At 32.3% G+C, this 27,376-nt stretch overlaps 1 protein-coding gene across 2 annotated transcripts in view; it reads left to right on the forward strand.

The window, feature by feature from the left end:
• Positions 1 to 5,729: 5,729 nt before the first annotated feature.
• LOC145293004 (uncharacterized) overlaps positions 5,730 to 27,376 on the forward strand; it is a 78,799-nt gene continuing 57,152 nt past the window's right edge. Inside the window, exons 1-5 of one of the 2 annotated variants that reach the window (XM_080139260.1) lie at positions 5,730 to 6,449; positions 15,458 to 15,546; positions 19,053 to 19,112; positions 22,374 to 22,472; positions 25,857 to 26,230. In XM_080139260.1, coding sequence (XP_079995386.1) covers positions 15,471 to 15,546; positions 19,053 to 19,112; positions 22,374 to 22,472; positions 25,857 to 26,230 — 609 coding nt within the window. In that variant the 5' untranslated portion in view covers positions 5,730 to 6,449; positions 15,458 to 15,470. Of the gene's footprint in view, positions 6,450 to 6,931; positions 7,211 to 15,457; positions 15,547 to 19,052; positions 19,113 to 22,373; positions 22,473 to 25,856; positions 26,231 to 27,376 lie in introns of those variants that run through there. The other variant, XM_080139259.1, reaches the window with a different exon arrangement.

Consider the following 27,376-nt stretch of genomic DNA (forward strand, 5'->3'; position numbering starts at 1 on the left):
TATTCTCAAATGGTCACCCATCTGGTACTGAGCAGGCTTAGCATTGTTTAACTTCAGTGATCCAACGAGTACTGGTATGTTAAGGTATTATTTTGTATTCTCAGGTATGCAGATTTTACTAAGAAGTGAACTACATACAAAGAGGAGCTTCAGATATGAATTGATGTTGGTTGGCTGATGTCATGTCCTCAGGAACAGCTAGGATCCCCCTAAAGAATTAATTTTGCACATGGCTATTGAGCAACATATGAAAAACAGAGTGCAACTGATGATAGATTATTGAAAATGTTGATGCTTTCCATGCGAATGCTGGAGTGTGCCCACTAAACTATGGAAGTGGTATCACAAGGAGATCAATGTAGCATTACTTGATTTGAAGAAAGCCTACCTTCAAATATGGGTCCATAAGTTACTATAACTATTTCAGACAGTAATGATCAAAGTAAGAAGATATTCTTTTATGGGTTTAAGTTTGGGCTTAAATGTAGTATCCTTAATAATGATCGCTATCATTAAAACTGTTCTGATGCAAGATGAATCCATAATGATGTCACTTCAATTTACGTTGACAACATAGGTCAATAAGGACATAGTGTCTGCAGATGTAGCTTGTATGAAACTGGAATCCTTAGGTTTAGTAAATGAGGACCTATTTTTTTTTATTTGTTATTTTTGTAACTGCTTATTTTTTTTTTCATTCCATCGTATGTACGGTTCACAACCCGTAAAGAAAAAAAAAAATGGTTTTTAGTTTAACAGACTGCACTTCAGAAAATATCATTTAATAATAAAATAAAAAAACAAGAACACTAGTTCAAAACAAAAGGGAGAAAAGTGAAAAAAAAAAAAAATGAGAAAAACAGAAAGTCAAAAACACTAACAATTCACATTAAAGATGACAATTGGAGAAAAATCTTGTCATACCAACACAAGACACCATCTTTCATTAAAGCCATTTTGCATTGAACATTTCATGTTGCATAATTCATTCCATCAAGTAGTGGCACAAGAACGCAAAGTTTTGCATCCATAATTATTATTTGTTAAAAACAACAAAATTTTTTTTTTTTCTTAATCACAACTGAAAATTCCAATCGGTCAAAAACAAAGTTCAAACGTGTTTAAATTTTATTTTATTTTTTTTGTTATTATCGATATATTGATGCTAGGCCCATAATCTTTTTTGATTAATTAATTAGATAATTATTTACCTTTTATAGTTAATTATGAAGTAAATAAAAACATACCTTGATTGTTTCAATAAAAGTCACATGAGAAGTCATATCGACAGTTGACAAAAAGATAATTAATGCTTAGCCATTTTAGTTTTAACACAAATAGATACGGAGAAGACAAGAGGAGGCAACTCTTTACATGATCCTAGGGAGGTAACTGTTGCAGTTTTCACAGTATCAAAACCTGTCCAACTTTGACAAATTTCCAATATTTATGACTTGATATGCTTAATAAAACTAGATGTTTAATCCTTGAGTGCTGAAACCCACGTGTTTGAAACCAATACACTTTCTGTGCATATCGTTACTCAAACCAACCAATCAGATCTCATCAAAGCGTTGCACCACTAGCAGCAGCAGCTCACAGAACAATATAAAAGGAGTGTGTGTTGCGCAGTTCTTGGTTTTGGATAGTAAATTTTGATGACAGTAATAGTGTTTTTGAAATGGGCCGAAAAGTGTTAACAAGTAATATAAATGCAACTAAACTGGCAAAATAAAAAGATGGATAAAAACGTTCATGGATGAGTCATCAGTAGGACTATGACAACAGCATATTCTTTTCATTGTTTTGACTCTCGAGTGTATATCCATTGACATCTTATATGCTTTTATATAAAGTGATGTGGTTCTCGGTTGATTAACTGTCTGTCTGGGACTCGACAGTCAAAATAGCCCTAGTCATTAAATTTACTAATGGGATTTTGTGAATGAAAGCAAGAAAACTTGAGTTAAAGAACAAAATGTATTTGTATATCAACAATTTTACAGAAATATAAAATATACTTTGAAAGATCAAAGTTTATTGAAGGTTGAAAATTATTTAATAAGAACTAGAAAAAACATCAGAATTGTTTAAAGTTCCAGTGTGTACGTGTGTGAGAGTTTACCTTCTCAGTATTTGAGTTGTCACTGGAGAGATAACAGCGGGCTTAAAGAAATTTCAGCTCGAGCACTCCAGTCAATATTTCCTGGATGGGCACAGTTGATGCAGAGTTGAAGTATGCTGCAGGTGTCATTCGCAAGGTCACTGTTTTTATAAGGTTTGTTAATTTGATATAGGCTAATTAGATTTTGAACTTAAAACGATTTTCATTGGTTGAAAAATATTGAGTTAACTATGTTTTGGAAATGAAGAGGAGAGGATTCTACAGAAAGAAAAAGGGTGGTTATAGAAAGCAGTCACTTTTTTTTTTATTTCAAATCACATCTCGATATAAAAAATCCAACACCCTACTGTCATCTTAGAGCAACTGACTTTACTGGTAACTCCCTCTTCTCAAAGAAAGAAGTGAAAAAGAAAAAAGAGGAAAGAGTAAGCTGAATGAACAAAAAAAGGGGCAGCTTTTATCAGCTTAGTAAATTTACTATGCTCATTCGTTTTGTACATAAATTTCTAACTTATAATCTGTTCCTTTCAGTTCATTTACTGCCTTGATGCCATCCCTATCAGTGTTGACTGCAGCATCTCACTTTATCAGATTTTAGAGTATTCCTTCTCCAGATCCAACTCTTGTGCAACTCCTGATCCAGCCTACCTCTGCAGTTTTTACTCATATTCCAGTTCCAGCAATGCCTACTCCAGCCTGCCTTTCCAGTTCTTGCTCCAGCTCCTTCCCGCAGTGCCTGCTTAAATCTGCCTCTCCAATTTCTTAATTTCTGTCAATCCAGCCTTTCCTGCTGTTCAGATTCTAGAAACAACATCCTATGCTGTCAAAGTTTCAGGATCATCCTTCCCAACAATCCAGTTTTTCCTGCTATCCTTAGACATCAGTCCTGTCCTTTTAGCCATTCTGCTTCCATAGGTACTATCAAATCTATGCCTGCTGTTCGGATTCCAGAGGCACCATGAAGACTACCAGTTTTCCTTTCTTCTCTGTCATTTTTCTTTTGCATTTGTTGCAAATAAATATGACCTCAATTTTTTTTATTTTTACACCGTTCATCTGCATTTGACATTTTTTTTCTTTGCTATTTCCATTATTTCTTGCTTGTGTTTTCTTTTGTAGTTGTAGAATCGATCACCTATTTCACTCACCCCTACAACAATCTCTATCTTTTATATCCTTTATTTGTGTTTGTCATCCCTTTTTTTTTTACCGGTTGCTGTTACCTTTTTTGACGTGTCTTCTTTCTTGGTTCTAAAACCTATCAGTAACCAGCCCTGCTATGATTTAAAATTCTGTACAATATTTTGAGTTCAACATAAAGGTTCTCAATTATGACAAGCTTCACCTGAAAAAACCTGAAGTTACATAAGATAAAACTGTGATAATAACAACCAAAATGAGATTAGTAGTCAGAATAATCCAATTAATGCAAATTATCAATCCTCATCTAAAAAAAAATTTAGAAAAATTCTCAATTCTAATGTCAATTTTTAATGTAGGGAAAGTCCTGTACCCCTTCTCCAAAGTTTTGTCTCCCACATTAAAAAATAAATATTTATTCCCCCCCACTTATCTTCTTAAAAAAAAAAACTTTCTGTATATTAATAATCGATCTGATGAAAAACCAAACAACTTGGGTTTTTCTTTTTTTTTTTTATTAAAAATTAAAATGCCTACCAAAAAGTAGGGTTGTTACAACAGAATATTCTTTTCATTGTTTTGACTCTTGAGAATATATCCTACACAGTTAATCAACCGAGAACCGCATCACTCTATAAAAGCATATAAGATATCAACGGATACACACTCGAGAGTGAAAACAACAAAAAGAATATGCTGCTGTCCTAGCCCTACCAAAAAGTAATATTATTATAAAAATGTAAAATAATTATTCCTCGATTGTTTATGAAGAAGTTTTGTTCAAATAGTGTTATAATTTTCTGATAACTTTCTTATTAAAGCGACTTTATCTTTATTTGCATATCTCATCTCACGTGATCTTGCCATTTGCTTTTTCTTTATTTTCTTATTTGAATACTTTTTTTTTTTAATTTTATTAATATGCATTCCTGGTCACTTGTTGCATTTGTTGTAAAATTCAGTTGGAAAAAGGTCTTTCTGCTTGCATCTTCATTACATTACAAGTTATTCAACTGAATTTTTTTTTTTTATCTCATGGATAAAATTATTTGATTGGACAGATTTGAAATATCTTCTGCAGACCTTCAGGTTAGCAAACTTTGGAAACATGTTTTGTAAATAAAAGAAAATGCACCCTATATAAAAAAAAAAAAAATTTCATGGGAAACACTCGTCTAGCTGAAAACACTATCAATAATTTCCCCCACTTTTTATCTGTGCCTAGGCCTAATCGTAGATTCCATGAACAAAGTTTCTTTCTTAGAACTGCACACCTGTGGAACTCTCTTCCTTTTGCCAGCTTTCCAGCTGACTATGATATAGTCGTCTTCAAGTCTAACGTAAACAAGTTCTTGATGAGCCGTTCCCCTTAAGTAATCCAATTTACCAAATTTTCACTACTAACAATTACTACGCCATTGTCCCATTGACCACTGTACACTTATTAACCCTTATCCTCGAGTGGCCTTTGGGCCTTGATAAGCGGTGACTCCTTTGTAAAAAAAAAAAAAAAAAATCTTGTTGATGAAAAAACGAACAATTCTGTTCTTTTATTTTTTTATGTTTATTTACAGATACTGTGTGCGATAATCATGGTTAACCAATGTTTTTTTTATATTTTTTTATTACATTTTCACCCCAAACAAGGCACATTGCCACTTTGGTGTAAGGTGCTACTATCAGAGGCAACGACTTGGGTACTATGTTGGGATTTGGGCAGCAAGATGTCAGTTCACATTACACTTGAACTTCTGCATGTCAGTACAGTTGAGGAAGCAGGGACCTGGAATGGAATTCCAGAGTCTAGCGGTTCTGGGGAAGAAACTACTGGAGTAGAAAGATCTTTTACATCTAGGGATCTCTGTGTGGGGGTGGGATTTAGCTGCCTGTCGGGTTTGTTGAGGATGTCTACGTCGTGGAGGCACAAGTGTCTGCAGTTTGCCAGAGCATTCACCATTAAAATACTTGTAGAACAGGCAGAGGGATGCAACGTTTCGTCGATGGGACAGAGGCTGAAGCTTAGATGCCAGTTCAGGGCCTAGGGGTCCTTATATGCCAATTGCTCCAAATTATCATCATTATTATTATTATTTATTTTAGCACAAGATCAAACGAATACTTGTGAATTTTGTTTATATTATTCAAGTAGTGGTCATAGAGGGACGACGCTTACTTCACTTACTAGATATTTTCTTTATACATTTAAAAAGAATGTTTTGTTTTTCCTTTGTATTCTTTTAAATGCAAATCCAGTGTAATCACATGTTTACAAAGATGCAAATGACTTCTAATTTTGAAAGTTGTCCGCAGTAACCAGTGCAACTTTATCTGAAGACCTCCAACCTATTACATTCTTTCACATCATGACTGCTACGTTAATCTGCAAACCTTGCTATATTATGTTGTAATAATGTTGGCTAAACTTATTGCCAATAGTTTAATGTACAATCAACGCAATTATGCCATATATTTATACGGCATAATTGCGTTGACACATAGGTTCTCATCAGATCACCAAATTTAAGCAATGTTGAGCCTGGTTAGTACCAGATAGGTAACCATTTGGGAATTCTAGGCGCTGAATGTGCTCTTCGCTTATCTCTGCATTTGTTTTCAGTCATCCTGTACATACACTTTCACTTGCCACCGGTATTTAACAATGTCGACTCAGAAGTGTGGTTGGAGATTGTGCACCTCCTGCCACAAATATTTCACGCGCAGGCACCGCTTCGTGGGTATCCATAGTTTGTCAAAGACTGGAGGAGCCCCTTTATAATGTAACGTAAATGTCCTCAGCCATGCTGAATGCTATTACAAAGGAGGGATGTTTCTAAATAGTAAGGATTGATATTGTTGGGCGTGTTCAAAATAAAAAAAAAAACAATAAAAATCAAAAAGTATGTATGTGGAAACATTCATTTATTTTCTATTCCATTTATTTATTTTTTAATTTATTGCATTAAAAAAGAAAATCAAAAAGTATGCATTAAAAAAATTTATTTTTTAATTTATTGCATTAAAAAAAAAAAGAAAATGGTGCGAGTGCACTGCCACTGCAGTGACTGCACTGCATTGTACGAACCGGAACTCAGTAATTGTGCAAATTACGAACCATATTTTTTTATAAATATCCGGACTATGCCGAGCCGAACACTGTTAAAAATGCTCGGAAACCCGCTCAAAGGTATAGTTTTTTTTTTGTTTAAAAGTTTTGTTTAAAAAAATGGTGTTCTCAAGTTGAATTCAATTTTTACTAAATTTTGTTTATTAACTTGTTTAGTGAAAGTGCAGAATAGTTAAAAATAAAAAAAACAAAAAAAAAAACACCCTCCCTTCTCCATGTAAAGAATGGCTTTCTAAATAACGTTATTATTTCAGTAAGGTAACATAGTAGTACAAGTACCCCTCCCCTCCCCAACCTCATGTTGGTCCGGCCATACTGGATATTTGAAATCCGGTTCGTATCGTGCACCAGTGACCACTGCACCAGTATCAAAAAATTGTTTTAGTATGTAATAGTTCTGTAAACATATTTATTTAAAAAAAAAATCTGTAAATAAACGTATTTCTATGAAAATAATCAAATTACAGATATTCTTATGTGTTGACCTACATTTTCCTCGAAGTCTTCAAATTAGATGCCACCATTTACTGCGGACGTTTCTCAAACCGGAAGTCGCTTGGATTGCAGCTACGCCTCAAGTCCATTTAGGAGACATAAATAATCATTTTCAACATTATCTTATAAAAGTAATTCTCATTGGTTGGAAATAGTTTATTGAGAGCTAATCAGACTGCTTGTTCTTTACGCTACACAACTTGAAGGCAATATGGCCGATCGGGCTTTAACCTGAATTCTTATGTATTATATATAAAGACCTTTATTTTCTATTTATTTAATCGATTACTCGGGAATTATACTAACTTTTCTTGAATTAATCAAAGGTAAGACAGATAATTCATCTGTTTTTAAACTCTTTTTATATTATTAGCTTTTAAACACATAAACCTGTAACTAATTGTCGAAACAATGTGGGTGTTTGTGTTTGAAAAAAAAAGAAAAAAAAAGAAGCATTTTTCAGAGATCGAAGCAACAAATTATCTTCTTGAACAATTATTATTGTTTCCATTTGTTTTTCCTTAGTTTCAAATTATCCAACTTAAACGTCTATAAATCGATAAAAATATAAGCAAGATGTCGATCGACATATTTATTGGCTTATTTTCATTTTGTTCATGTTAATAATGAAAAAAATATCTGGTTTCAAATTAGTTTCAAGAAAATATTATTTAAGTTGAAAAAAAAAAATGACGTACTCATGCAGAATATGAACCAGTGCTGAAATAATAACATTTAGAAACCAATTCTAAACGTGAGAATGTTTTTTTTTTTTTTTAATTTTTTTTTTATACTTTCAACTAATAAATAAACGGTAGTGAGTACACTTGATCCGTGCTGAAATAATAACGTTATTTAAGAAACCATTCTTAACATGGGGAGGGTGTTTTGTACTTATTCTATACTTCAACCTTACAATTGAATAAAAAAAAAAACATATCATAAAACTTTAAAGTTTGAAATACGATTAAAAAAAAAAAAAAGCGGATCAATATATGCACTAGCACCAAATAAACATTACAAACAAAAAAATATTGTAAAAAAATTGAATTTAACTTGAAAATCGTGTCTGCAAAAATAGCACGGTCCGTATTCTACATAAATACAAAAAAAAGGGTAATATCCATTGAAAGCGTACGGTGGTTATATGAGAAAATAAAGCTGTGTACGCATTATAAATGTGTTTTTTCTGTGTCTTATGTTATGCATTAGTACATTAGGGGTCATTTCGAGTTTTACTGCACCCATCTGAACTAGAGAAAATCATGATTTAAATGTGTATGTCTCGTCTAAATAACTAACGATAAATATCTAATATGGCCGACCAAACGGGTGATCTAAAAGTCAGATCGAGCGTACCGGAAAACGAAATGAGACCAAATTGACAACTGGCCTCTTTTGTTTTTTGTTTTTGCTTGAACTTTGCGCTTTTCGGATTATTTGGTTTTATTTTCTTATCGGATATTTTTTTGGGGGGGGGGGGTGCCAGAGATGCAAGTCCAGATTAGTAGCACTTGTAAACAAAAATGAGTGTCTTTTTTCTTGAAAAAAAAAAAACTTACTCGAAGAGAACACGACTATTTTTGCTTTAATAATTATTTTTTATTCAAACGTAACAAATAAAAATTTGAATTTGGCTTGAACTTTTCGGTTTTCGGATTATTTTTTATTGTTTTTTTAGCCGGATTTAACTAATAAACAAAACAAAACAAAAACAATTTTGGTCTTTATGCATTTATGTTACCTTTATTTTTTATGCTTTAAGTGCCTTCCCCAATGTTTGAAGTGTTTCTAATGTTTTTACCTATAACTATAATTTCTGACCCCCCCCCCAAAAAAAAAAAGATATCCACCAAGAAAATAAAACATAACCAAATAATCCGAAAAGCGCAAAGTTCAAGCAAAAAAAAAAAAAAAAAGAAAAAAAAAGGACAGTTGTCAATTTGGTCTCATTTCGGTTTCCGGTACGCTCGATCTGTCTTTTTGATCACCCCTCTGGTCGGCCATATTAGATATTCATCGTTAGTTATTTAGACGAGACATACACATTTAAATCATGATTTTCTCTAGTTCAGATGGGTGCAGTAAATAAACGTTTAACTCAAAATGACCCCTAATGTACTGATTATAACATAAGACATAGAAAAGAAACATTTATAATGCGTACACAGCTTTATTTTCTCATATAACCACCGTACTTTCAATGGATATTACCAAAAAAAGTTTATAATTTGTTTTTAAAAAAATTATTAAAAATATAGAAATAACATACAAAAAAAAAAAAAAAAAAAAAAATGAGGGGTAATTTGCTACGATTATGTTTATCGTAAAATAGCAATTTAACTTCATAGCCGGTGTAACATTTTGCAAAATCTTAAACTGATCACCTAAATTAAACTAGTACACTAAATGAATTTGTTGAAAATGATTGTTATAAGGAAAGGGCACCTGGAAGATTTCTTAGAGTCGTTTTCGAATATTGACAGAGAATCGAGTCTGTCTCGGAAATAGCCGAAGCAGTTTACGATTTGAAAGCCGCGAAAAAAATGTCAACATACAGATTATACTCATCTTGATTCTGGGACCACCATTTTTTTTTTGTTTTTTTTTTTTATAACTCTACAGCCGTTACATCGACTATTTTTTTTAGGTTAAAAAAAATCGGTGCTAATGCAGAGAGTGATCCGCGCTATATTTTAAATCGTATTTCCACGTTTAATTAAAGTTTTATCATGTTTTTTTTTTTATTCAATTTTAAGGTTGAAGTACAGAATAGGTACAAAGCAGAAGCGTCCATCCCCTCCCCATGTTAAGAATGGCTTTTTAAATAACATTATTTCAGCACTATCACTCTCTGCATGGAGTACCAAAAAATCAACAAAACACATATACACAAAACATCCAGGTAGATATAAGAGTAACTTATTTATCTTTAATGATTGTATATTTATTTTTTTCACTCCTTTTTAAATTTTTTAAAATGCCCTTCACTAGCAGTATCAGAATTTTTGTAGGAATTTTTGACACCCCTAACACGAAACTGCGAATACAATATAAAAATCTCGTAATTTCTCTGTTAAAAGTGGGTTATTTATTTTCTTTATGGATTATACTTCCAAAATAAACTATTACAGTTGTTTTAAAAGTAATAAAAATATTTTTATTTTTTTTTTAAAACAGTAATGAATTTTCCGAACTCAATATTTTTCAATTTTTAAACTCAATATTTTTAAATTTTTAAATTTTAAAAATCTATCAAAATTTTTCTATTGATTCTATTTTTACGATATTTTCAGGGTCAATGTGAAATTTTATGTTCTTTCCAATAAACCGAATATAATATTTTAGACAAACGTTTTTTTTAAATTCACGCCCCCCCATTTTCACGCCCCCCCATTTTCACGCCCCCCCATTTTGAAATGTCTATTAAAAAGTAAATAATTAATTTATGTTTAATAGGTTTATATATCACAAATTGAAGAGAAAAGGTCAATAAATAATATATTCAAATTTAAAACAAAAAAAAAAATCAGTTTTTTAGAAATTTACCTGTAAAGTCCGAAGTTTAAAACCTTATTTTATAAGAACACATTTTTTCTTTTTGTCTTTTTTTTTTTTTTTTAATGAAACCTTGGTCCTTGCTCCTTTAATTGAAAAAAAAATTAGGGCTTGAATTACATTTTTCGAGGAGTTATAAGCTTAGAAAGATAGGGGGTCGAATAATTTACGCCTCTCATTTTGAAATGTCTATTAAAAAGTAAATAATTAATTTATGTTTAATAGGTTTATATATCACAAATTGAAGAGAAAAGGTCAATAAATAATATATTCAAATTTAAAACAAAAAAAAAAATCAGTTTTTTAGAAATTTACCTGTAAAGTCCGAAGTTTAAAACCTTTTAAAAAAAAAAAAACACATTGTTTTGTTTTGTTTTTTTTTTTAAATAAAACCTTGGTCCTTACTCCTTTAATTGAAAAAAAAATTAGGGCTTGAATTACATTTTTCGAGGAGTTATAAGCTTGGAAAGATGGGGTGGAATTATTCACTATTTTCACGAAATTTCTGACACTGCTAGCCCTTCACTGCATAGGTTTCGGGTTATAATTTAAAAAAAAAAAAGTGCTTGTGCAGTTTTTTTTTTTTTTTTTTTTTTTTGTTTACAGAAGAAAATCAAATTTTAATGAGATCGATTGTCACTGCCATATTGGCTATTTCTGCAGAAGGAGGAAGGGCGCCAGGGAAGATAACTCCATAGTCCATCACCGCTTAAAATTTTGTCAAGATTTGACGAGATTATTTTGAAACATTGGTCAAAAAAAAAAAAAAAAAATACCTAGATAAATATTTTAGGGTTTTTTTTTTTTTCACTTATTTTATAGCGTTTCTCTGTCCTTTTTGATTTTGTCCTTTGTTAATCCCTTTTTTGTTTAAAGGCAACCCTCTCCTCGTTCGCGGAGATATGGAAGATGGCGGCGACACAATCCATCTCATTAATCGAGTCTGTTTTGAACGTGGAATGAGATGAAGCTAATGTTCGAAACTGTCAAACTGAAGACAAACAGGATTGCTGTTTACAACCAGTGATAAATTTTCTGCCAGATTGAAAATCGATTTTGAATGTTTTGCAAAACAATTGTTTTTGTTTCTTTTTTAGATGAGGATTGATAATTTGTATCATTCGGATTCCTCAGACTACTGTTCTCATATTGAGTGTTATCAGGGTTCGCACAGACTTGAAAAGTTTTTGAATTTTGCCTTGAAAAATCCTTGAAAATTGTATTTTTTATGTCCACTAAAAATTTGTGTCAAAATATTAATAAAATCAAAATAAATACTACTGAATTATTTTTAAATTATTTTTTAAGTATTAATAAAAATATCATTAAAATACTTTTTAAATATTGAAAATAAAATCGAAATACATTGTTTTAAAGTCGCATAGTAATATTGTGGATACAAGAGTTACATCTCATTATCACAAAACTACCTGAGGTAGTAATTTTTTTTCTCACTTTTTTTTTTTTTGGGGGGGGGGGGGGGTTTCAAATTCTCTATTTTTGCTTTCATTTATAATTTAACTTTTTGGGTGAGGGGTAGTAGTGGTGGCCGCCAGCCCTCCCCTATAAAAAAAACTTTCCTTGTGTGGATGGGACTCTCCGGAGGCAAATTGGCATGTTTCTTTACAGTTGAATTTTGCTTAAAAGTTGTTTTATTTGTTAGATAAAACAACTTCTAAGCAAAATTCAACTTTATTCAGCAACGTAGTCTTATTCTAGAGTGATACATTGAAATTCTGTGCAGATTCCCAAGTTTGACATAAAAATTCTCGCGTTTGTCAAAGATTTTCCAGTTTGACAGATACACTTGTTGAAGGTTACATCGACTGAATACATACATTTTTGGTCTTGTTTTGCTCCAGACGGGAGGTCATTCTCTAAGAATTTAGCCATTGTCTTGGGTATATGCATGTTTAGAGCATGGTGTCATCCGCAAATGTACCCATCTCAGACATGATGGACTGGAGTTTGTTGATGGAAATCAGGAATAATAAAGGTTCAAGGATTAATAGTCTTGGATACATTTGCATTGGCATCATATCGTTTGGATATATATATATATATATATATTGTCGGATTTTAACCGACTAAAGGGGGAGGGGGAGGTGTTTCTGCAACTCAACGGGTTAAACCAGGACTCGACGTAGAAGGAAAAAAACAATGAAACTCTTACATTGCGTGGTGAACCCTTCACGCCTTTTCTTGGTCAACAGGAGTTGCAACGAATTGCCTCATTGCTTACGACAGATCGTCTTTGTAACAGTAACTATGAAACGGGCTGCTGGACTAAAACAAAAAGACCAACCAACAATATCGACGATAGTGTTTTTATACCCACTAGTCAATTCTATGCAAATGTTAAGTCCGATCCATGTGAGTAGACAAAAAACAAACACTATTATAAAAGCAGTCGACCAAGCACTTTCAAACCTTTTGCTTGGACTGCCACACAGAATTCCATTGCTTCACCCCTCCGCATCGAGTTCCAAAAATTACTACAATACACCCATATACTTATTTGTGTTAAAAATTTGAATAGAAAATATAAGCCTGTGAAGTAACTGTAAATATTGGTCGTAAGTAAAGTGGTCAGCCATGTTCTTGTGCTTTATTTACTGTATACCTTTTGGAACATGGTTTATCATTTTACTCACAACCAATATCTAGGGTAACTTTTAACATAAATCTGTCACAAATGGGGAGATAAATGAAAATAAACTGTTTTGGACTAATTTCTCAACTATTTTGCTAATAGTAACATTGACTGAAGAAGCAACTTGAAAATCGCTTCTCTGTGATGCTTGTTTGTATTTGTGAATAATATGAATTCTAGCTGTTGCATTGTTGAATGTCTATAACTTTCTAGTGTGGCTCGCTGACGGAGAGATCTCAAGATGTCAATCACACTTGCCACTGTCGGTCTGCTCTCTTTCTTTTCTCTTATACAGTAAAAAATCAACATTCCTGGAATTGTAAACATCAAGATACCACATTTTTCTTTTCTATTTTGCATTATATTGCAGTTCATAACTTCTGACCTTGGAATATAGTTTTTTGTTTTTTTTTGTAAAAAGTACAATTCCAGTCATTTTTATGAGACACAAAAATGTAGATCGACTCGATCTGGAATGTGCATGCGTGTATACCTCTGCTTTCAAATGTGAGTTGCCATGTCTCTATGTCCAACATAGCAAGGAAAATCTGACAAGATAACTTCATATATTAGATTAGTCGCTGTATTTATAGAGGAGTACTCAATATCTGATAATAGAGCTAAACTAAATTTGAAAACATGTAGTTAACAATGTATGGTGTCTCTTGCAGTTTCTTGTATTGCACTCAAAAATATTTAGGTCTCTCTCTATTATAAACTGTAATTGTAGCCATTGCATTCATATTTCCACATGATGTATCCCTAATAATTTTGACACAATGCTGTAAAGTTTTAAGCAATTAAAACCTCACTGGAGTCGGTAAGTAAAAATATTCTGACTCCAAAGCCAGTTGAATTTATACTTGATATGATCCTAGTTTAGCCATGATTATACTAAAGTTGAGTTAATCAAAGTTTTTTCCCATGAATGCTATTTTTTTTTAATATTTTAATTTAAGTAAATGCTAAAGACTCCCTAATTTGGGGATTGAGATATACTAACGTTAAAAAAACAAAACTAAACTTCAGTGTTTTAATTAGTTATAATTTACAAACTCAACAAGTTGCCCATCTCTTACAAAGTTACTATCAGTTTCACTTTCTCTCACTTAGTTGTTTGATCCCTCTCCTTGTTCTTATTTTTTTACAGTGTCTATTATTCTTGCTTCCATCACTCTCAGCTTTTTATTAAGACATTTGAAAAAATGGGATATTTGAATCTTGATTTTGATCACCTATAGTTCAGATTTTATGTTATGAACTTGAGCTTCTAGTTTCTATTATTTGAATTTCCTGAAACATTAAAAACATTTTTTTTTTTTTTTTAATTAAATTTGAAGAAGATTCATTAAAAAAAAAAAGACACAAAAATACAATTCTTGATAGCAAAATTAGAAATATGGCAAATTAGGGATATCCAAGGTATTCACATTTCTATACCATGAGGATACTTTGCAGAAAAGGTCAATTTAGTTATTCAAAGAAACAATTTCAATATATTTGGGATCACTAAAAATTATGCAACATGATAAAATTATAAAATTCAGTTTTTTGCTTTCTTTCAATTTTTGAACCTCCATAAGAGTTTGCTGCTTCAAACTATATAACACTATCAATATTATGAACATATTAAAATAGGTAATTTTACTGAAGTAGAAATAACGCAATTAAAATCTGTATATAAGTATGTTTGTTATCTAACAATGGTTCAGAGTACTTAAGGGAGTACTCCATCAAAATCAATGTTTTTTTTTTTTTTTTTTTTTTTTTTTTTTTTTTAAATTTGGAAGCGTATTTTGATACAGCTTTCATATTGAATTTATAATTAAAGTATATTTTATCTGGACAACTATTCTCATCTTGGATGTTATTCTCATGTTTTGGCTGATGTAACCTCTAACTGTAGCTGTATCTTTTTAAACTTAAGAATCTTTATGCGTACATGATGCAACGGATAAAGCATTCAGTAACAATCAATTCTAAATGACAGTCTTCTGGAAGTTGAAGCTTCAGTCTTCACTGGAGGGTGTACTAAAAATATAATTTAAAAAAAATTAACACTTCTATCCATGGCTGACAAAATAAAAACTAAATCTAAACTCATGAATTAAATAAAAGGTTCAGTTCAACATTAGAATTCCTAAATTCGAAAAGATGCGTTTTTAATTAACTGAAATGTTGCATAAATGACATCCAAGAGTATAAAATAAATATAACTACGAAAATATGAATATAAATCATCAATCCTTATCTAAAAATACTTTTTAATCTGTTATTTTAAAAGACATATTAAAAAAAATATTGCCCCCCCCCCCACATACACACCTCTTTTTTATCTTTTTTTTTTTTTTTTTTTTTAAAGGTAGCCACTCGGAATGGGACGAAGAGGGATGCCGGGGCGTCGCAGACAAGTTTTACAATTGGATGAAAACACAAAAACAAGTTATTTAAGTAAGTTGATGAGTTTTCTATTTTCTGTTGATTTTATTGGCAAATAAAATCAGTCGATTGTATTGGCAAATAAAATCAATTAATTTTATTGGCAAAAAAAAAAAAAAAATGGTAAAAGTGCAGCAAGTTGTGTAAAAAGATAGAAGATACTGAATCTATATACCATTTGAATGTTTGTCCAAAGCGACTTTAAACCTACATATGATAAGCCTCATGACCTTCTCTAGCAGGCTGTTTCAAGAGAGCAGAAACCCAAACATAGAATGTTGTCTTTGTTTTGTTGACACAGAAACTGTGACTCAAAAAGTAGATTTACATTCCCATTGATGATGCTCTGTCAGAATTAGGTTTCCTTACATCCTTTGTTACTCAAGCGACGACAGATTTAGTCTTTGAAGTCGTAGGTAAGCATGGGAAATCCCGTTACCATTCTGGTTGATAACCATTGAACACACTCCAGGTGTATGATATGCATTTGAAGATAAAGATTTATTGCTTGGATGCCGTATTCAGGAATGGCTTGTACTGAGATTATGTATAAGGGACAGAAAACGTTTGCTGTTAGGCTTAGAAAACGTCTTAGGATAAAGTCAGAAAAAAAATCTGCCCGTCTTTACTTGCTGTTTCAATACAGTAATGTGTTGGTTTGAAGGGGTTGTCCACAACTTTACCAAGGTTCTTTTTATTAGTGACAATGTTGAGTGGTTGAGGTGGAAACTCGATAGTTGGAGGGGAAGGGAAGCAGAGATTTGATGGAAAGATTTCATTTTGCTAAGTTCAGAGGTAAATCTCAGCTTGAAGACTAGAACCTGAAGTTGATCATAGTTTTTTTTTTTTTAGGTGATACAGACTTTACAGCATCCACAAAGAGTACCTTTTTCCAGTCAATTCATCTGTCAAATCATTGACCTGCAGGAGAAACAGAACTGGACCTATGACAGATGCTTGAGGCATTCCATTGCATGTAATCACCTCCGCTTGGATACGAAAGATACATTAGTGAAAAAATGATCCAATCCATTTTATTATGGAAGGATGAAGTATGAATAGAAATTTCAAAGGTGTAGCTGGTGATTATCAAAAAAAAATTTTTGGAAAAATCCAACAACAATGTGGCTGCACTGTTACTCTCATCCATGATTTTAGTGACCCATTCCTCCATGGACATCAGCTTGGTTAAACATAATCTTCTTGGTACAAATCCATGTGATGTAGAAATAGCATTGGATACTAGTAGAGGGTCTGTGATCACCTGCTTGAGAATGGTTTTCATGACCTTGCACATAATGGAGGTGAGAAAGGCACCAAGGAAGAACCTCTAAATTATCGATATGTTAATGCTGATAATTTAGAGGCTCTTCCTTGATGCCTTTTTACTTCAATGGTATCGTTAAAGTAACAAAACTTCTTTACAACTTCAATAGCTTTACCATTCAAATCACTATTAAAAAAAAACGTATAATAGAACCAATAAGTGAGGTTTGTGCAGAGTTCATACTTGTCGAGGATCTGTTTTTGACAGTCTGTTTGACAGTGTTTTTTTTTTTTTTTTTCACCTGATTCTCCTTATGCTCAAGCAAAAGAAGCAGGTTCTAAAGTAATTTCAAGAGATAAGAATGAATAAAATAAGCTCAGGGTACTTTTGCCATTACTAATCAAAGAGTTACCACTGATGATGAAGGGAAGAGTCTATCAGTCATGTGCACAGAAGGTGACACTGTATTGTATGTAAGTGAACCCTTGCTAGTGAGCATTGAGGATATGTGTTGCATGGAAAGAATGATATGAGAATAATATAATGGATGTGTAATAGGAATGTTAAAAATACACTTGGATCTGATGAGCTCAGAGAAAGATTAAATCTTGGCCATATAGAGAGATGTGTCCAGAAGAGGAGATTTTTATGGATACCATACCAATGGCAACCATTGAAAGGAAGACTGGATGAGAATTCTGGAGTTAGCAGATGTAGAACAATTGAAAGTTCACAGAAGGCCAAAATGTGGAAAGATTTGAGAGCTAAAGATCTGGCTAGAGATAGGTTAGTTTAGAAGCAAATTTCTAAAAGGAACCCAGCATAGTCCAGTATGTAAAACAGATATTAACCTGAATTTGATAAGTGATATTATTGAACCTGTCTGGGCATTTACTTACCTTTCTCTTTGATCTTTCTACTTAATGTTCAGTGCATCAAAAATCTAAATACTGTTGCGACCAGATCAGGCTGTCTGAAGATATTGACTTCCTAAGACAAAGTGCACCTAACATTGATGCTTTTTGTTTTTCTTTCTTTTGCAAAACTTATGTTCTGCAACCCCCCCCTCTTTTCCTTCTTCCCATTTTCCCTTTCTATTTCTCCTTCCTGAGTGGTTTCCTAACTCAAAGTGTACCGCACATTAATACTGTAACCGTCTTTCCTCCCCCATTGCAAAACTCTTTCTTTTGCAAAACCCAAAACAAAAACAACCACCCACGTTTTTTCCCCCCTTTTCCTTCTTCCCATTTCCCTTTTCTTTTTCTATCTCCCCCACCTCCTGATTCGTTTCCTAACTTAAAATATACCAAACATTAATATTGTAATCCTTTTCCCTGTCTCATTGCAAAATCATTCATGTTTTGCAGGGCAGGGAACAAAAGCAATAAAATCCACTATAAAACAACCAAACCAAACATTACAAACTAGCGATTGAAGATACAAAAAGCTTGAAGAATAAAAACTTTCTACAAAATAACTGAATGCAACATGAATACTATTTCCAAAATAACTGAATTCAAGTATTAATAAGGTCCACTTTTAAGAAGCTCGAAACAAAGGAATTTAAAATGTAGGGTTAGAAAGGACGATACCGCACGGAGTTGTGTTTTTAAATAAACAGATATTTATTTAAAATTTCAAATTTTCGGCTTAAAAGCCTTCATCAGGATATTTTTTAAAAGCAATATACAATATATATATATATATATATATATATATATATATATATCTTTTTTTTTTCTTTTTTCTTTTCTCATGTGCCATGGTGTCGTCTGGCTGCGTGGTTAAATATTGTAAATCCAGTGGCGAGTGTTGTCCAAACGTGAATGTGTAGTATTAATAAGGTCCACTTTTAAGAAGCACGGAACAAAGGAATTTAAAAAGTAGGGTTAGAAAGGACAATACCGTGTGGAGTTGTTTTTAAATAAATAGATATTTATAAATATCCTGATGAAGGCTTTTAAGCCGAAAATTTTAAATAATAAATATTTGTTAATTTAAAAACACAACTCTGCGCGGTATCGTCCTTTCTAACCCTACATTTTAAACTTAATTCAACATTAACTAACTCGAAAAGGGTTGATATGCCATAAAACCAAACAACCAAAAATGTAAATGGCCATGCTCAAAGAATTCATCTTGTAATAATTTTTAATCTTATAAATCTGTTTGAACATTTACAACATTAATTTAGTCATAAACTCTTTTTAATAAAATTTTATAAATTTTGCTTTCTATTTTTTTTTTATAGCTCAGACGGGATGTTATAGACCTGACGATATGTTTATTAAGAGCCGAAACGCTGTCAAAAGTAAGTTTTTGACTATTTTTTTATATTAACAAAAACTTGTTGTTGATTGTATTCTGTTACGTAGTAATCCTTTGCTTTATAATTTATGCAGAATATGGATAGTGCTATTTTTATTTTTAGAGAGGATTTTTAAGTTAAATTTAATTTTTATGCTATCTTTTTATGAAATTGTTAGGTAAAAGTACAGAATAGTTAAAACAAAAAGTCATCTCCCCATGCTATGAATGGATTTCCAAGCAATAACATTATTTCGGCACTATCCATATTCTGCAATATATGATCATGCCATGTCTCATCAGGTTATCCATCTTGAAGAAGTAAATGATCCATTAATCATTAAAAATTAACAGTTCAAATCATAGCTCATTTCCTGACTAGTGTTTTATAAGTGTATTGTAGTGATCTTCCTAGATGGTGGACACAGATTGCAGGCTGTCAGAAAACATTGAACCTCCTAATGAAGGGAAATACGATGAAAAAACAAATGGAAAATAGATTTCTATCATTGCATAATATTTATACTAAAATAACATTTAAGCTTCTGAAAACTAGTAAATACTTTTCGTTCAATTTAGGGCGGGCTTATTTTCAGGGGGAAGTAATTCAATTGAAAAAATTTTATTTTTTCATATATTTAAAACATTTATTCAGATTTTATTTTGTGTTCACTTATACTAACATGAATTAATAAAAAAAAAAATAATTTTTAAATAATTTATCATAAATGGAATACAAATCTCCATTTTGGATCAACATGAGAAAACTAATTTGTATTATTTAGATTATTCAGAATACTCTTCTTCTCATTCTTAAGTGTAGTTTTAAGGTCAAGCCTGATGGAACTAGCTTAAAATTATGTCATCTGCATAAAAAATATATCCATATGACTTGGGTGCATCAGCTTGAATCGAAAGCAAAACTTAACAAGTTCCTTCAGCTATAACCGAAACCAAAACTTATGAAGAATTCTTGGTAAAATTATTTATAAAAAAAAAAAAAATGGATGACTTAAATGCCATGAGCTATAATCAAAACCAAAACTTATAAAGAATTCTTGGTAAAATTATTTATTACAAGAAATGGAAGTCCATAACAATTAAATGGCAGTCACTCGGATGAAAGTGTGGCACACAAAATAAATAACACATGCTATCCTATCAATATATAGATTATAGTCTGAATTAAATTGCAGTATACAAAAATGTGATTATGCCACATTTCTTAAAGATAATTATGACATGTTTAATAAATATATCAACTATCAATTCTTTGTCTAAAGTGGCTTTTAAATAGGAAAGTTGTAACACTTGTAATATTAATCTTTCATAACTGAAGTCATGTGATGTCTTTTGAAGTTCCAAAACAAAAGATATCTCTCTTAATAACCTTCACATTTCAATTATCTTGATTGTAGATTTTCTGTATTTTTTGTTTTTCATAATAATGCTTGTTCTCTGTAACATTACGTGGCATTACACTTTACTTTAGTAATCCATAAAAATAAAACTGGAAAGAAATAAAAATCCGGGTCGGCATTTTTTTCTTTTCTAACAAAAATTTTTATTACCGTTATTCCCCTGTCATGACACCATTTAAAAAGTCTCTTGCTGCCACATGTCCATCTGGCTTGGTAGCGTTTTTCCTTCTGACTACATGCCAGCCACAGCTGGTCCATTCTTGTTCTCGACTTTACTTCTCCGTTTTTTTTTCTTTTTTTTTTTTTCTTTTTCTTCTCGCATACACTTCCTAATTTGCATATGCACGTTTTTTGGTTACTGGTGTTGACAATCTCTCTGCAAGCAAGCCATCCTTTGCTGCTGCTGACTTTTTTCTTAAGTGCTCCTATGCACTATGTTGCATCTTGTTAAAATGTTTTTGACTTCTAATGAGGGTATGAATCCAATGATTTAAACGATCATTTTTATTACCACAGTTATAATAATCAACCAATCAGAAGCTTCAAAAGTTATTATATAAAATGTTGAATTTTGGATTCAATCAGTTTGCCATCGGCCTCTGTCTCGAAACGACTTAAGATTGGGATTGCATTGATTCTTCGCCACCATCTTTGTTACTAGGAATTACGTAACACTCGAGATCGTGGACTGCATTGATTCTTCGGCAATTTGATTTACTGCCACCATCTTTGTTGGAGATGCTCTGATATTTTTTCTTTCCTTTTTTTTTTTGTTTTACTGTAAAAACCTAGAATTTTCATGTTTTTTTTTCTACAGCTTGTTTTACTAAGGCCTAGCAGGCAACCCCAACAATACCTGGGAATGATTAGACATGTATACTCTTACTTCCACTTTCAAACCTCATATTATCAGTTTTAAAATTTTTTTAATGTGGAACACTGTTCCATTGGACTGCTTCCCAGCTGATTACAATATGGTAACCTTCAAGTCCAATGTAAACAAGTTCTTGTTGAGCTGTCCTCTTGAATAATTCAAATTCTCCCCAATCTACACCATTAAATTACCAACTCACCCTTATTCTCAAGTGGCCTTCAGGCTTGATAAGTGGTTACTTGCTTGTGAAAAAAAAAAGAATAATAATTTGCAATTTTCAATTTCTGAATAAAATGAAGCAACTTGCTGTATTTTTTAAAAAACTCTAATACAAAAGTAATATCACTATTATTTAATGACATAAATGTTGGTGTACAAAACTACTTAATACTGAAGATATATTTTTTAATAAATGTGTTTTTACGTATTCAGTAAAGAAAATGTTTGTTCAAAAATATGAATTTTGAAATTGAAAATTTTTCTTTTTTGTTTCTAAATAATCAATTAAAAGAAAATGTTTTTTTTTTTACATACATTTAATAATGAAATTGTTTTATTCAAAATTCAGAAAGCCATTCTTAACATAGGGAAGTGGCTTTAACTCTTTTATATACCATTTTAATGTTTTTGCAAACTGTCATCTGTTTTGGTAATTAAATTTTTAAAAGACCTGTTCATAAAATGTAGGTCAGCTGCAGTAATTACCTCCTCCAAGATTTTATTGATATTTGTTGTTAGAAATTGTGGAATTAAGAACACTGCTTTTTTTTCTAAACTACTTTCTAACCAGAAGTGGCAAATCTCTGGTATTATGCCCTTTTTACTGAATAATAATTCTTCTAAAATAGTTAATTAATTTTTGCTAACTACTTTTTCCATCTCACAAAATGTCCTATTTTTATCATCTTATTTGTATTTTGTGTATTTCAACACAAAATGTCTCATTTTTATTGTCTTATTTGTGTTTTAGCTGGTTTGTCTCTAGTTGGTGAATATTCTGATTCTGAATCCGATTCTGAGAATGAAGATGAACAAACAATGGATCCTGACATTGAATCGAAACTTAATGGTCAGTTTTCTTTCTTTTTTTTTTTTTCTTTTTTTTTTTTATCTGAGGTGATTGAAAAACTGTGCATAATATGGCAGCTTAGCCCTGTATCATCCAAACAAAATATGAAATGCAGAAGTCGCATCTGCAATGATTTACCGTGGATTTTTTAATCGTTGTATTTGTCTAGTGGTATATTAGTGAAATAATCACGTTGATACATCGGTTCTCCTTAGATAACTGAAGTTAAGCAATGTTGAGCCTAGAAAATACCAGATGGATGACCGTTTGAAAAACCAAATACTGTATGTAAGACATTGACACTTCTGGCTGCTCCTGCATCTCACCTGGACTCCACCTGTCATGACCCTGTCCTACTGCTGGATCAGGCTGGTTGGAACGAGAATGTGGGGTTAGTTCTGCACAAACCAGTTTCACTTTAAATAAACCCCTGGTGCATGTTAGCCATTATTCCTAGCATGATAAGATAGCCTTTGTTGTATCAACGGATGAATATTCAATTCATTAGTGAAATGAATTTGACACAACAAAACGGTAGCAATCAAAAGTATATTTTTCCATTCAAACAAGATGAAAAGTGAGGTGAATTAAAGCTAAAGTTTGGGTTGCTGATTTTGTCTAATTTGGCATACTTTGTTATTCTGCTTCATTGCGTAGTGTGTAAATATACACTCCTGATCCAATATTTGAAACCACTTGAAAATCTTTAACAAAAAGAAACCTTTTTTTTTAAGGATGGATTTTAAACTCTTCCCATTTAAGGTTACCAATACTACAGCCTAAAAGGTTATGGAAAAAAAAAAAAAAGCTATATTCCAAACATTTAATTAAAAATTATAAAACCAAGGATATAAATTCTATGGAATTGAAAACATTCAACAACCAAATTTAATAATGAGTTCTACCTCCATTGGTTTTGATGATTTCAAAAATTCTTTGGGGCATGCTAGAATAAGCATTTCCATTAAGATGGGGGGGGGGATGTTGCTCCAACTTCTGAAGATGGCTTCACGAAGTTCATTTTTTGTTGAATATTGTTTGCTATTTCAATAAGCATCTCTTGTCATCCATTTCCAAACATTTTCGATTGGGTTCAAGTTCGGTGAGCATGTAGGAAGTCCCAAGAGATGGACCCCATTTTCTTGAAGAAAGGTTAAGGTTCTTCGTGTAACGTGGATTGCAGCGTTATCCTGATGGAATAACCATCCATCCCCACACAAACGATGGCCGTCCATCATTAACGATGCTTTTTTTAGCATGCTAACAAACCTAGCTACTGTCTGACGACCCTGCACCACCTGGAGCTCCATTGTTCCTCTGTAAGAAAAGGCACCCCATACTATTAGAAACCCTCCACCACTATAATGTGGGGAGAAAATTTTAGGAGGCATGTTTTTATTTTGTCAATATCGTTGGAAGCCATCAGGACCAGCTAGATTGAACTTTTTCTTATCAAAAAACGGGCCTTCCTTTCATTTCTTAACATCCCATGTTTGGTATTCACGACCAAACCTTAAGTAGTCCACCTTGTAACATGGAAGCAGACGAGAAATTTGTTTACACTTTTTATTTACCATGCCTTTTTGTCGTGTCGTCTGATGGTTACTGGATTGCAATCAGCATCTGTGACTGCCTTAATTTGACTAGAAGAAAGCCCCCTGCCTTTCACAACAACATGTCTCATTTTCTTACTCAATGCGGGGAAAAACTTTTTGGGGCCTATCAGTGTATTTTGCTTTTCCATAATTCTCACTGTTCTTTAGAAAGTTTGCAAGTCACAGTTTTACTGTGATTTAGCTGAGTTATGATCGCCCGCTGTGACAAACCTTGCTCATGGAAATCTAGAGTTTGAACATGCTCAACTTCAGTAAGTTTGCTTGCTTTAAGCATGGTGACACCTTCATACCGTGATTGCTAATCTGTAACTGAACATAAAAAAAAAACAATTTATACTCTGTGTTTTATAATTTTGACCAAGTATAAAATGATTACACTGAGATCCTCAGATATTGTTATATACTCTCATCCGCATGGTGACCTTTAGCCAACGTAAGAGTCATATTTTGAATGTGACCACAACAATGTCACACTTGCTTAACTAGCAGGGTTATCTGGTGTTGCCAGAGTGCTAAATTCTATAAATTATATAAATTACAGAGAAAAAAATGAAAATAAATAGAAGTTAATATTGTAATTTGTAATATTTAAGTTCATTTTGGGACAAAATTAGAGTAAAAATTCTCCTGCTCAGATCGAGGTTTGAACTCACAATCTCTATAAGTGTGGCTTGCTAACTTATTGAGCCATCTTGGCAATTAAGAAAAAGTAAACCAAGAACAAGCAGCTTCTTTTTCCCTTCATTTTTTTCTGTTTTTAGGTTCCTCTTAATCCCCTTAATTTTTCTCTGTCTCTTTTTTCAATTGTCAGTAAATAGCAAAAATATTGTTTAATCAATTTGTCATAGTGTTATGAGTGGCAGTGTTGGGACTTCTGAGTTTGAGAGTATCAGTTTGTCGCCTTCCTTTATGAGTAACTAGCCTGGGTGTTTGGAGGTGTGTGTTGGGCCAAAAAAAAAAAAAAAAAGTAGTAGTAGGCAGACAGGTTCGAACCCATACCGCGAAGGAGGAAAAGAATGAAAAAAAAAAACATGATGTCTTTGCTGTTGCGTCTATCGCCAAACCGGAAGTGACGGAGGTTTAAAGTAAGGTTTGGACAATTGAAAAAAAGGGATGACTTTCAAAAATATCGGTAAAAAAAAAGGAGTCCTCCCTGTAGAAAAGTGCCCAGTTGAGGGTGAAGGAATTAACGTGTTTGGTCCATTTTTCGATATTTGTTATCTGAAGGGTCCAGCTTTAAAATGATATGGATTTCGTGAAAATCCGTCGCCTCTGTTAAGTTTTAGGCAGACATACAAACATACATACATACATTTAAACACAGGTGAGATTTATATTAGAGATAATCAAGAATATCAATCAGGATTAAATATCAGAAAAAAACATTTTTATTCTTAACAACACAGATCAATATTTACCATATATGGTGGAGGAAACAGATTTAATTATGCACATTGTATGAAAAATGTTATTACGAAACTGACTAAACTAAAATCCAAGAATAAATATTTGAAGATATGAAGAACTTGAAGTATCAAAACTTCTTTTAAAAATTACTGGATTCGGCATTAAATAGCCTGAAAAGGGTTGATATGCCATAGAACAAAAAGCAATTACAATGATACTGAGAATGGGCTCTATTTTATATATAAGATGACTATACATTTTTTTTTTTTTTTTTTTTCATAATTTGCTATGCTATAAGTGAAACTGAATCTGTTTCAGTAAATGCAACTATTTGTTGTATGCCATTTTTGTATCTTTTTAGGTGATTCAGTCATGAAAGAAGAAGACAGTGAAGTTGTCAAAGAGAAAACTGATAATAATAGTCTCCAGGCGGAAATGTTGGAGATTGTTGGCGCCAAGAAAGAAACCTCAGCAGACATTTTTCTTCGAGAGTTTCAGGCTTATCAAAAAGAAAGTGCTGCTCCTGTATATAATCGAGAGTTTATTGCTTTTCAAAAGGAAAGCAAGGAGACAACGGACAGCGTTTCCTCACCATCTTCATCTTTGAAAGATCTGCAGAAAGAAATTACACCAAAACCTTCCGAAGATGCCAGTTTAGTAACAAAGACTGACACTACAACTTCCAATAAACCGAAGACGCCTGATATTGATTCTCAAGTCGCTTCATTTCTTGCTGTATGTACCATTTGTTTTTTGTTTTTTTTCTAATTCTTGGTGCAAGTTTACAATTACTCCCCTATAAAAAAAAACATCTAAAAAAGACACTATTTAAAAATATTTTAAATAGTGTAATTGTTGATGTTGATACTGCAATAGTCATAAACCCTTGTTGATGGGAATCCCTTTGGAGCTGCATTTCTCCACACGGAATCCATCTTGTGCTTAACTTTGCCCTTAAGAGGAATCAAGTAACTAGAGACATTATTTTATCCACATTAACAGTGTCAATCAACATTCCAAGGGTCAAAGGCTGGACACCTCTACACCCGACAGCGAAAGGTGAACTTGTTGATAGAATACAATTAGTGACTATTGTTCTTCTTTCTCTCTTCTTTTTTGTTGCATATTTTTGTTTCTCTTTCTCTTTGTTGAATGTCTCTCTCTCCCGTTTTAGTTGCTACAAGAGGAGCAGAGAGCAGTTGGTGAGATTTTCTCGCACAGAACCGTCGCATACAATCCAGCTCTGCCAACTAGATATTATGTTTTTTAGAAGTTAGAATAGAGAAATAATTTTTTATTTATTTTTTAAATATATGTAATATGTTTGTTCACTTTTTTGATAAAGTGTTAAAATTTTTAGCAGCCAATTGATTCTCTGGAGAGAATTAATGATGCCAACGTTACAACAATTGACAACATAAGACTATTGTGTTTAGGGATTTAAACAGTGGATCACACAAACAATACTCAACTACTGTTTGAATATGACTGGTAGTCTCTCGAGAGCTGGTGGATCCGTTGCCAGAATAAGAGTTCTAACTACCTCCGACCCTTGTTCACGTCACTTTCTCCATCACTATTCAGCCATCCAGAAAGTTAATAATCATCATGGCATCACTGGTCTGTGTAGTACAGTGGATCTGTTGCTTTTATATTGTCATTTATTTCCTAACTAATCTTTCTGGTTCTTGTTTGTGTCTTGATAGGTGGAAGGGAGCAGTCTATAGTATCACTCATGACATGTATATGTAGATTAAATATGGTTTAAATACATTGTCCTTATACGAATAAAAAACGCACAAAATATATGAAGGTAAAGAATATATGCTAAACACAATGACAAAAACTACGACTTTCCCCAATATTTAGAAATCAAAATGT

The sequence above is a fragment of the Euprymna scolopes genome, chromosome 14 (genome assembly GCF_053919585.1).
Source record: "Euprymna scolopes isolate OS-2025 chromosome 14, ASM5391958v1, whole genome shotgun sequence".
In the NCBI taxonomy this organism is placed as follows: Eukaryota; Metazoa; Mollusca; class Cephalopoda; order Sepiida; family Sepiolidae; genus Euprymna; species Euprymna scolopes.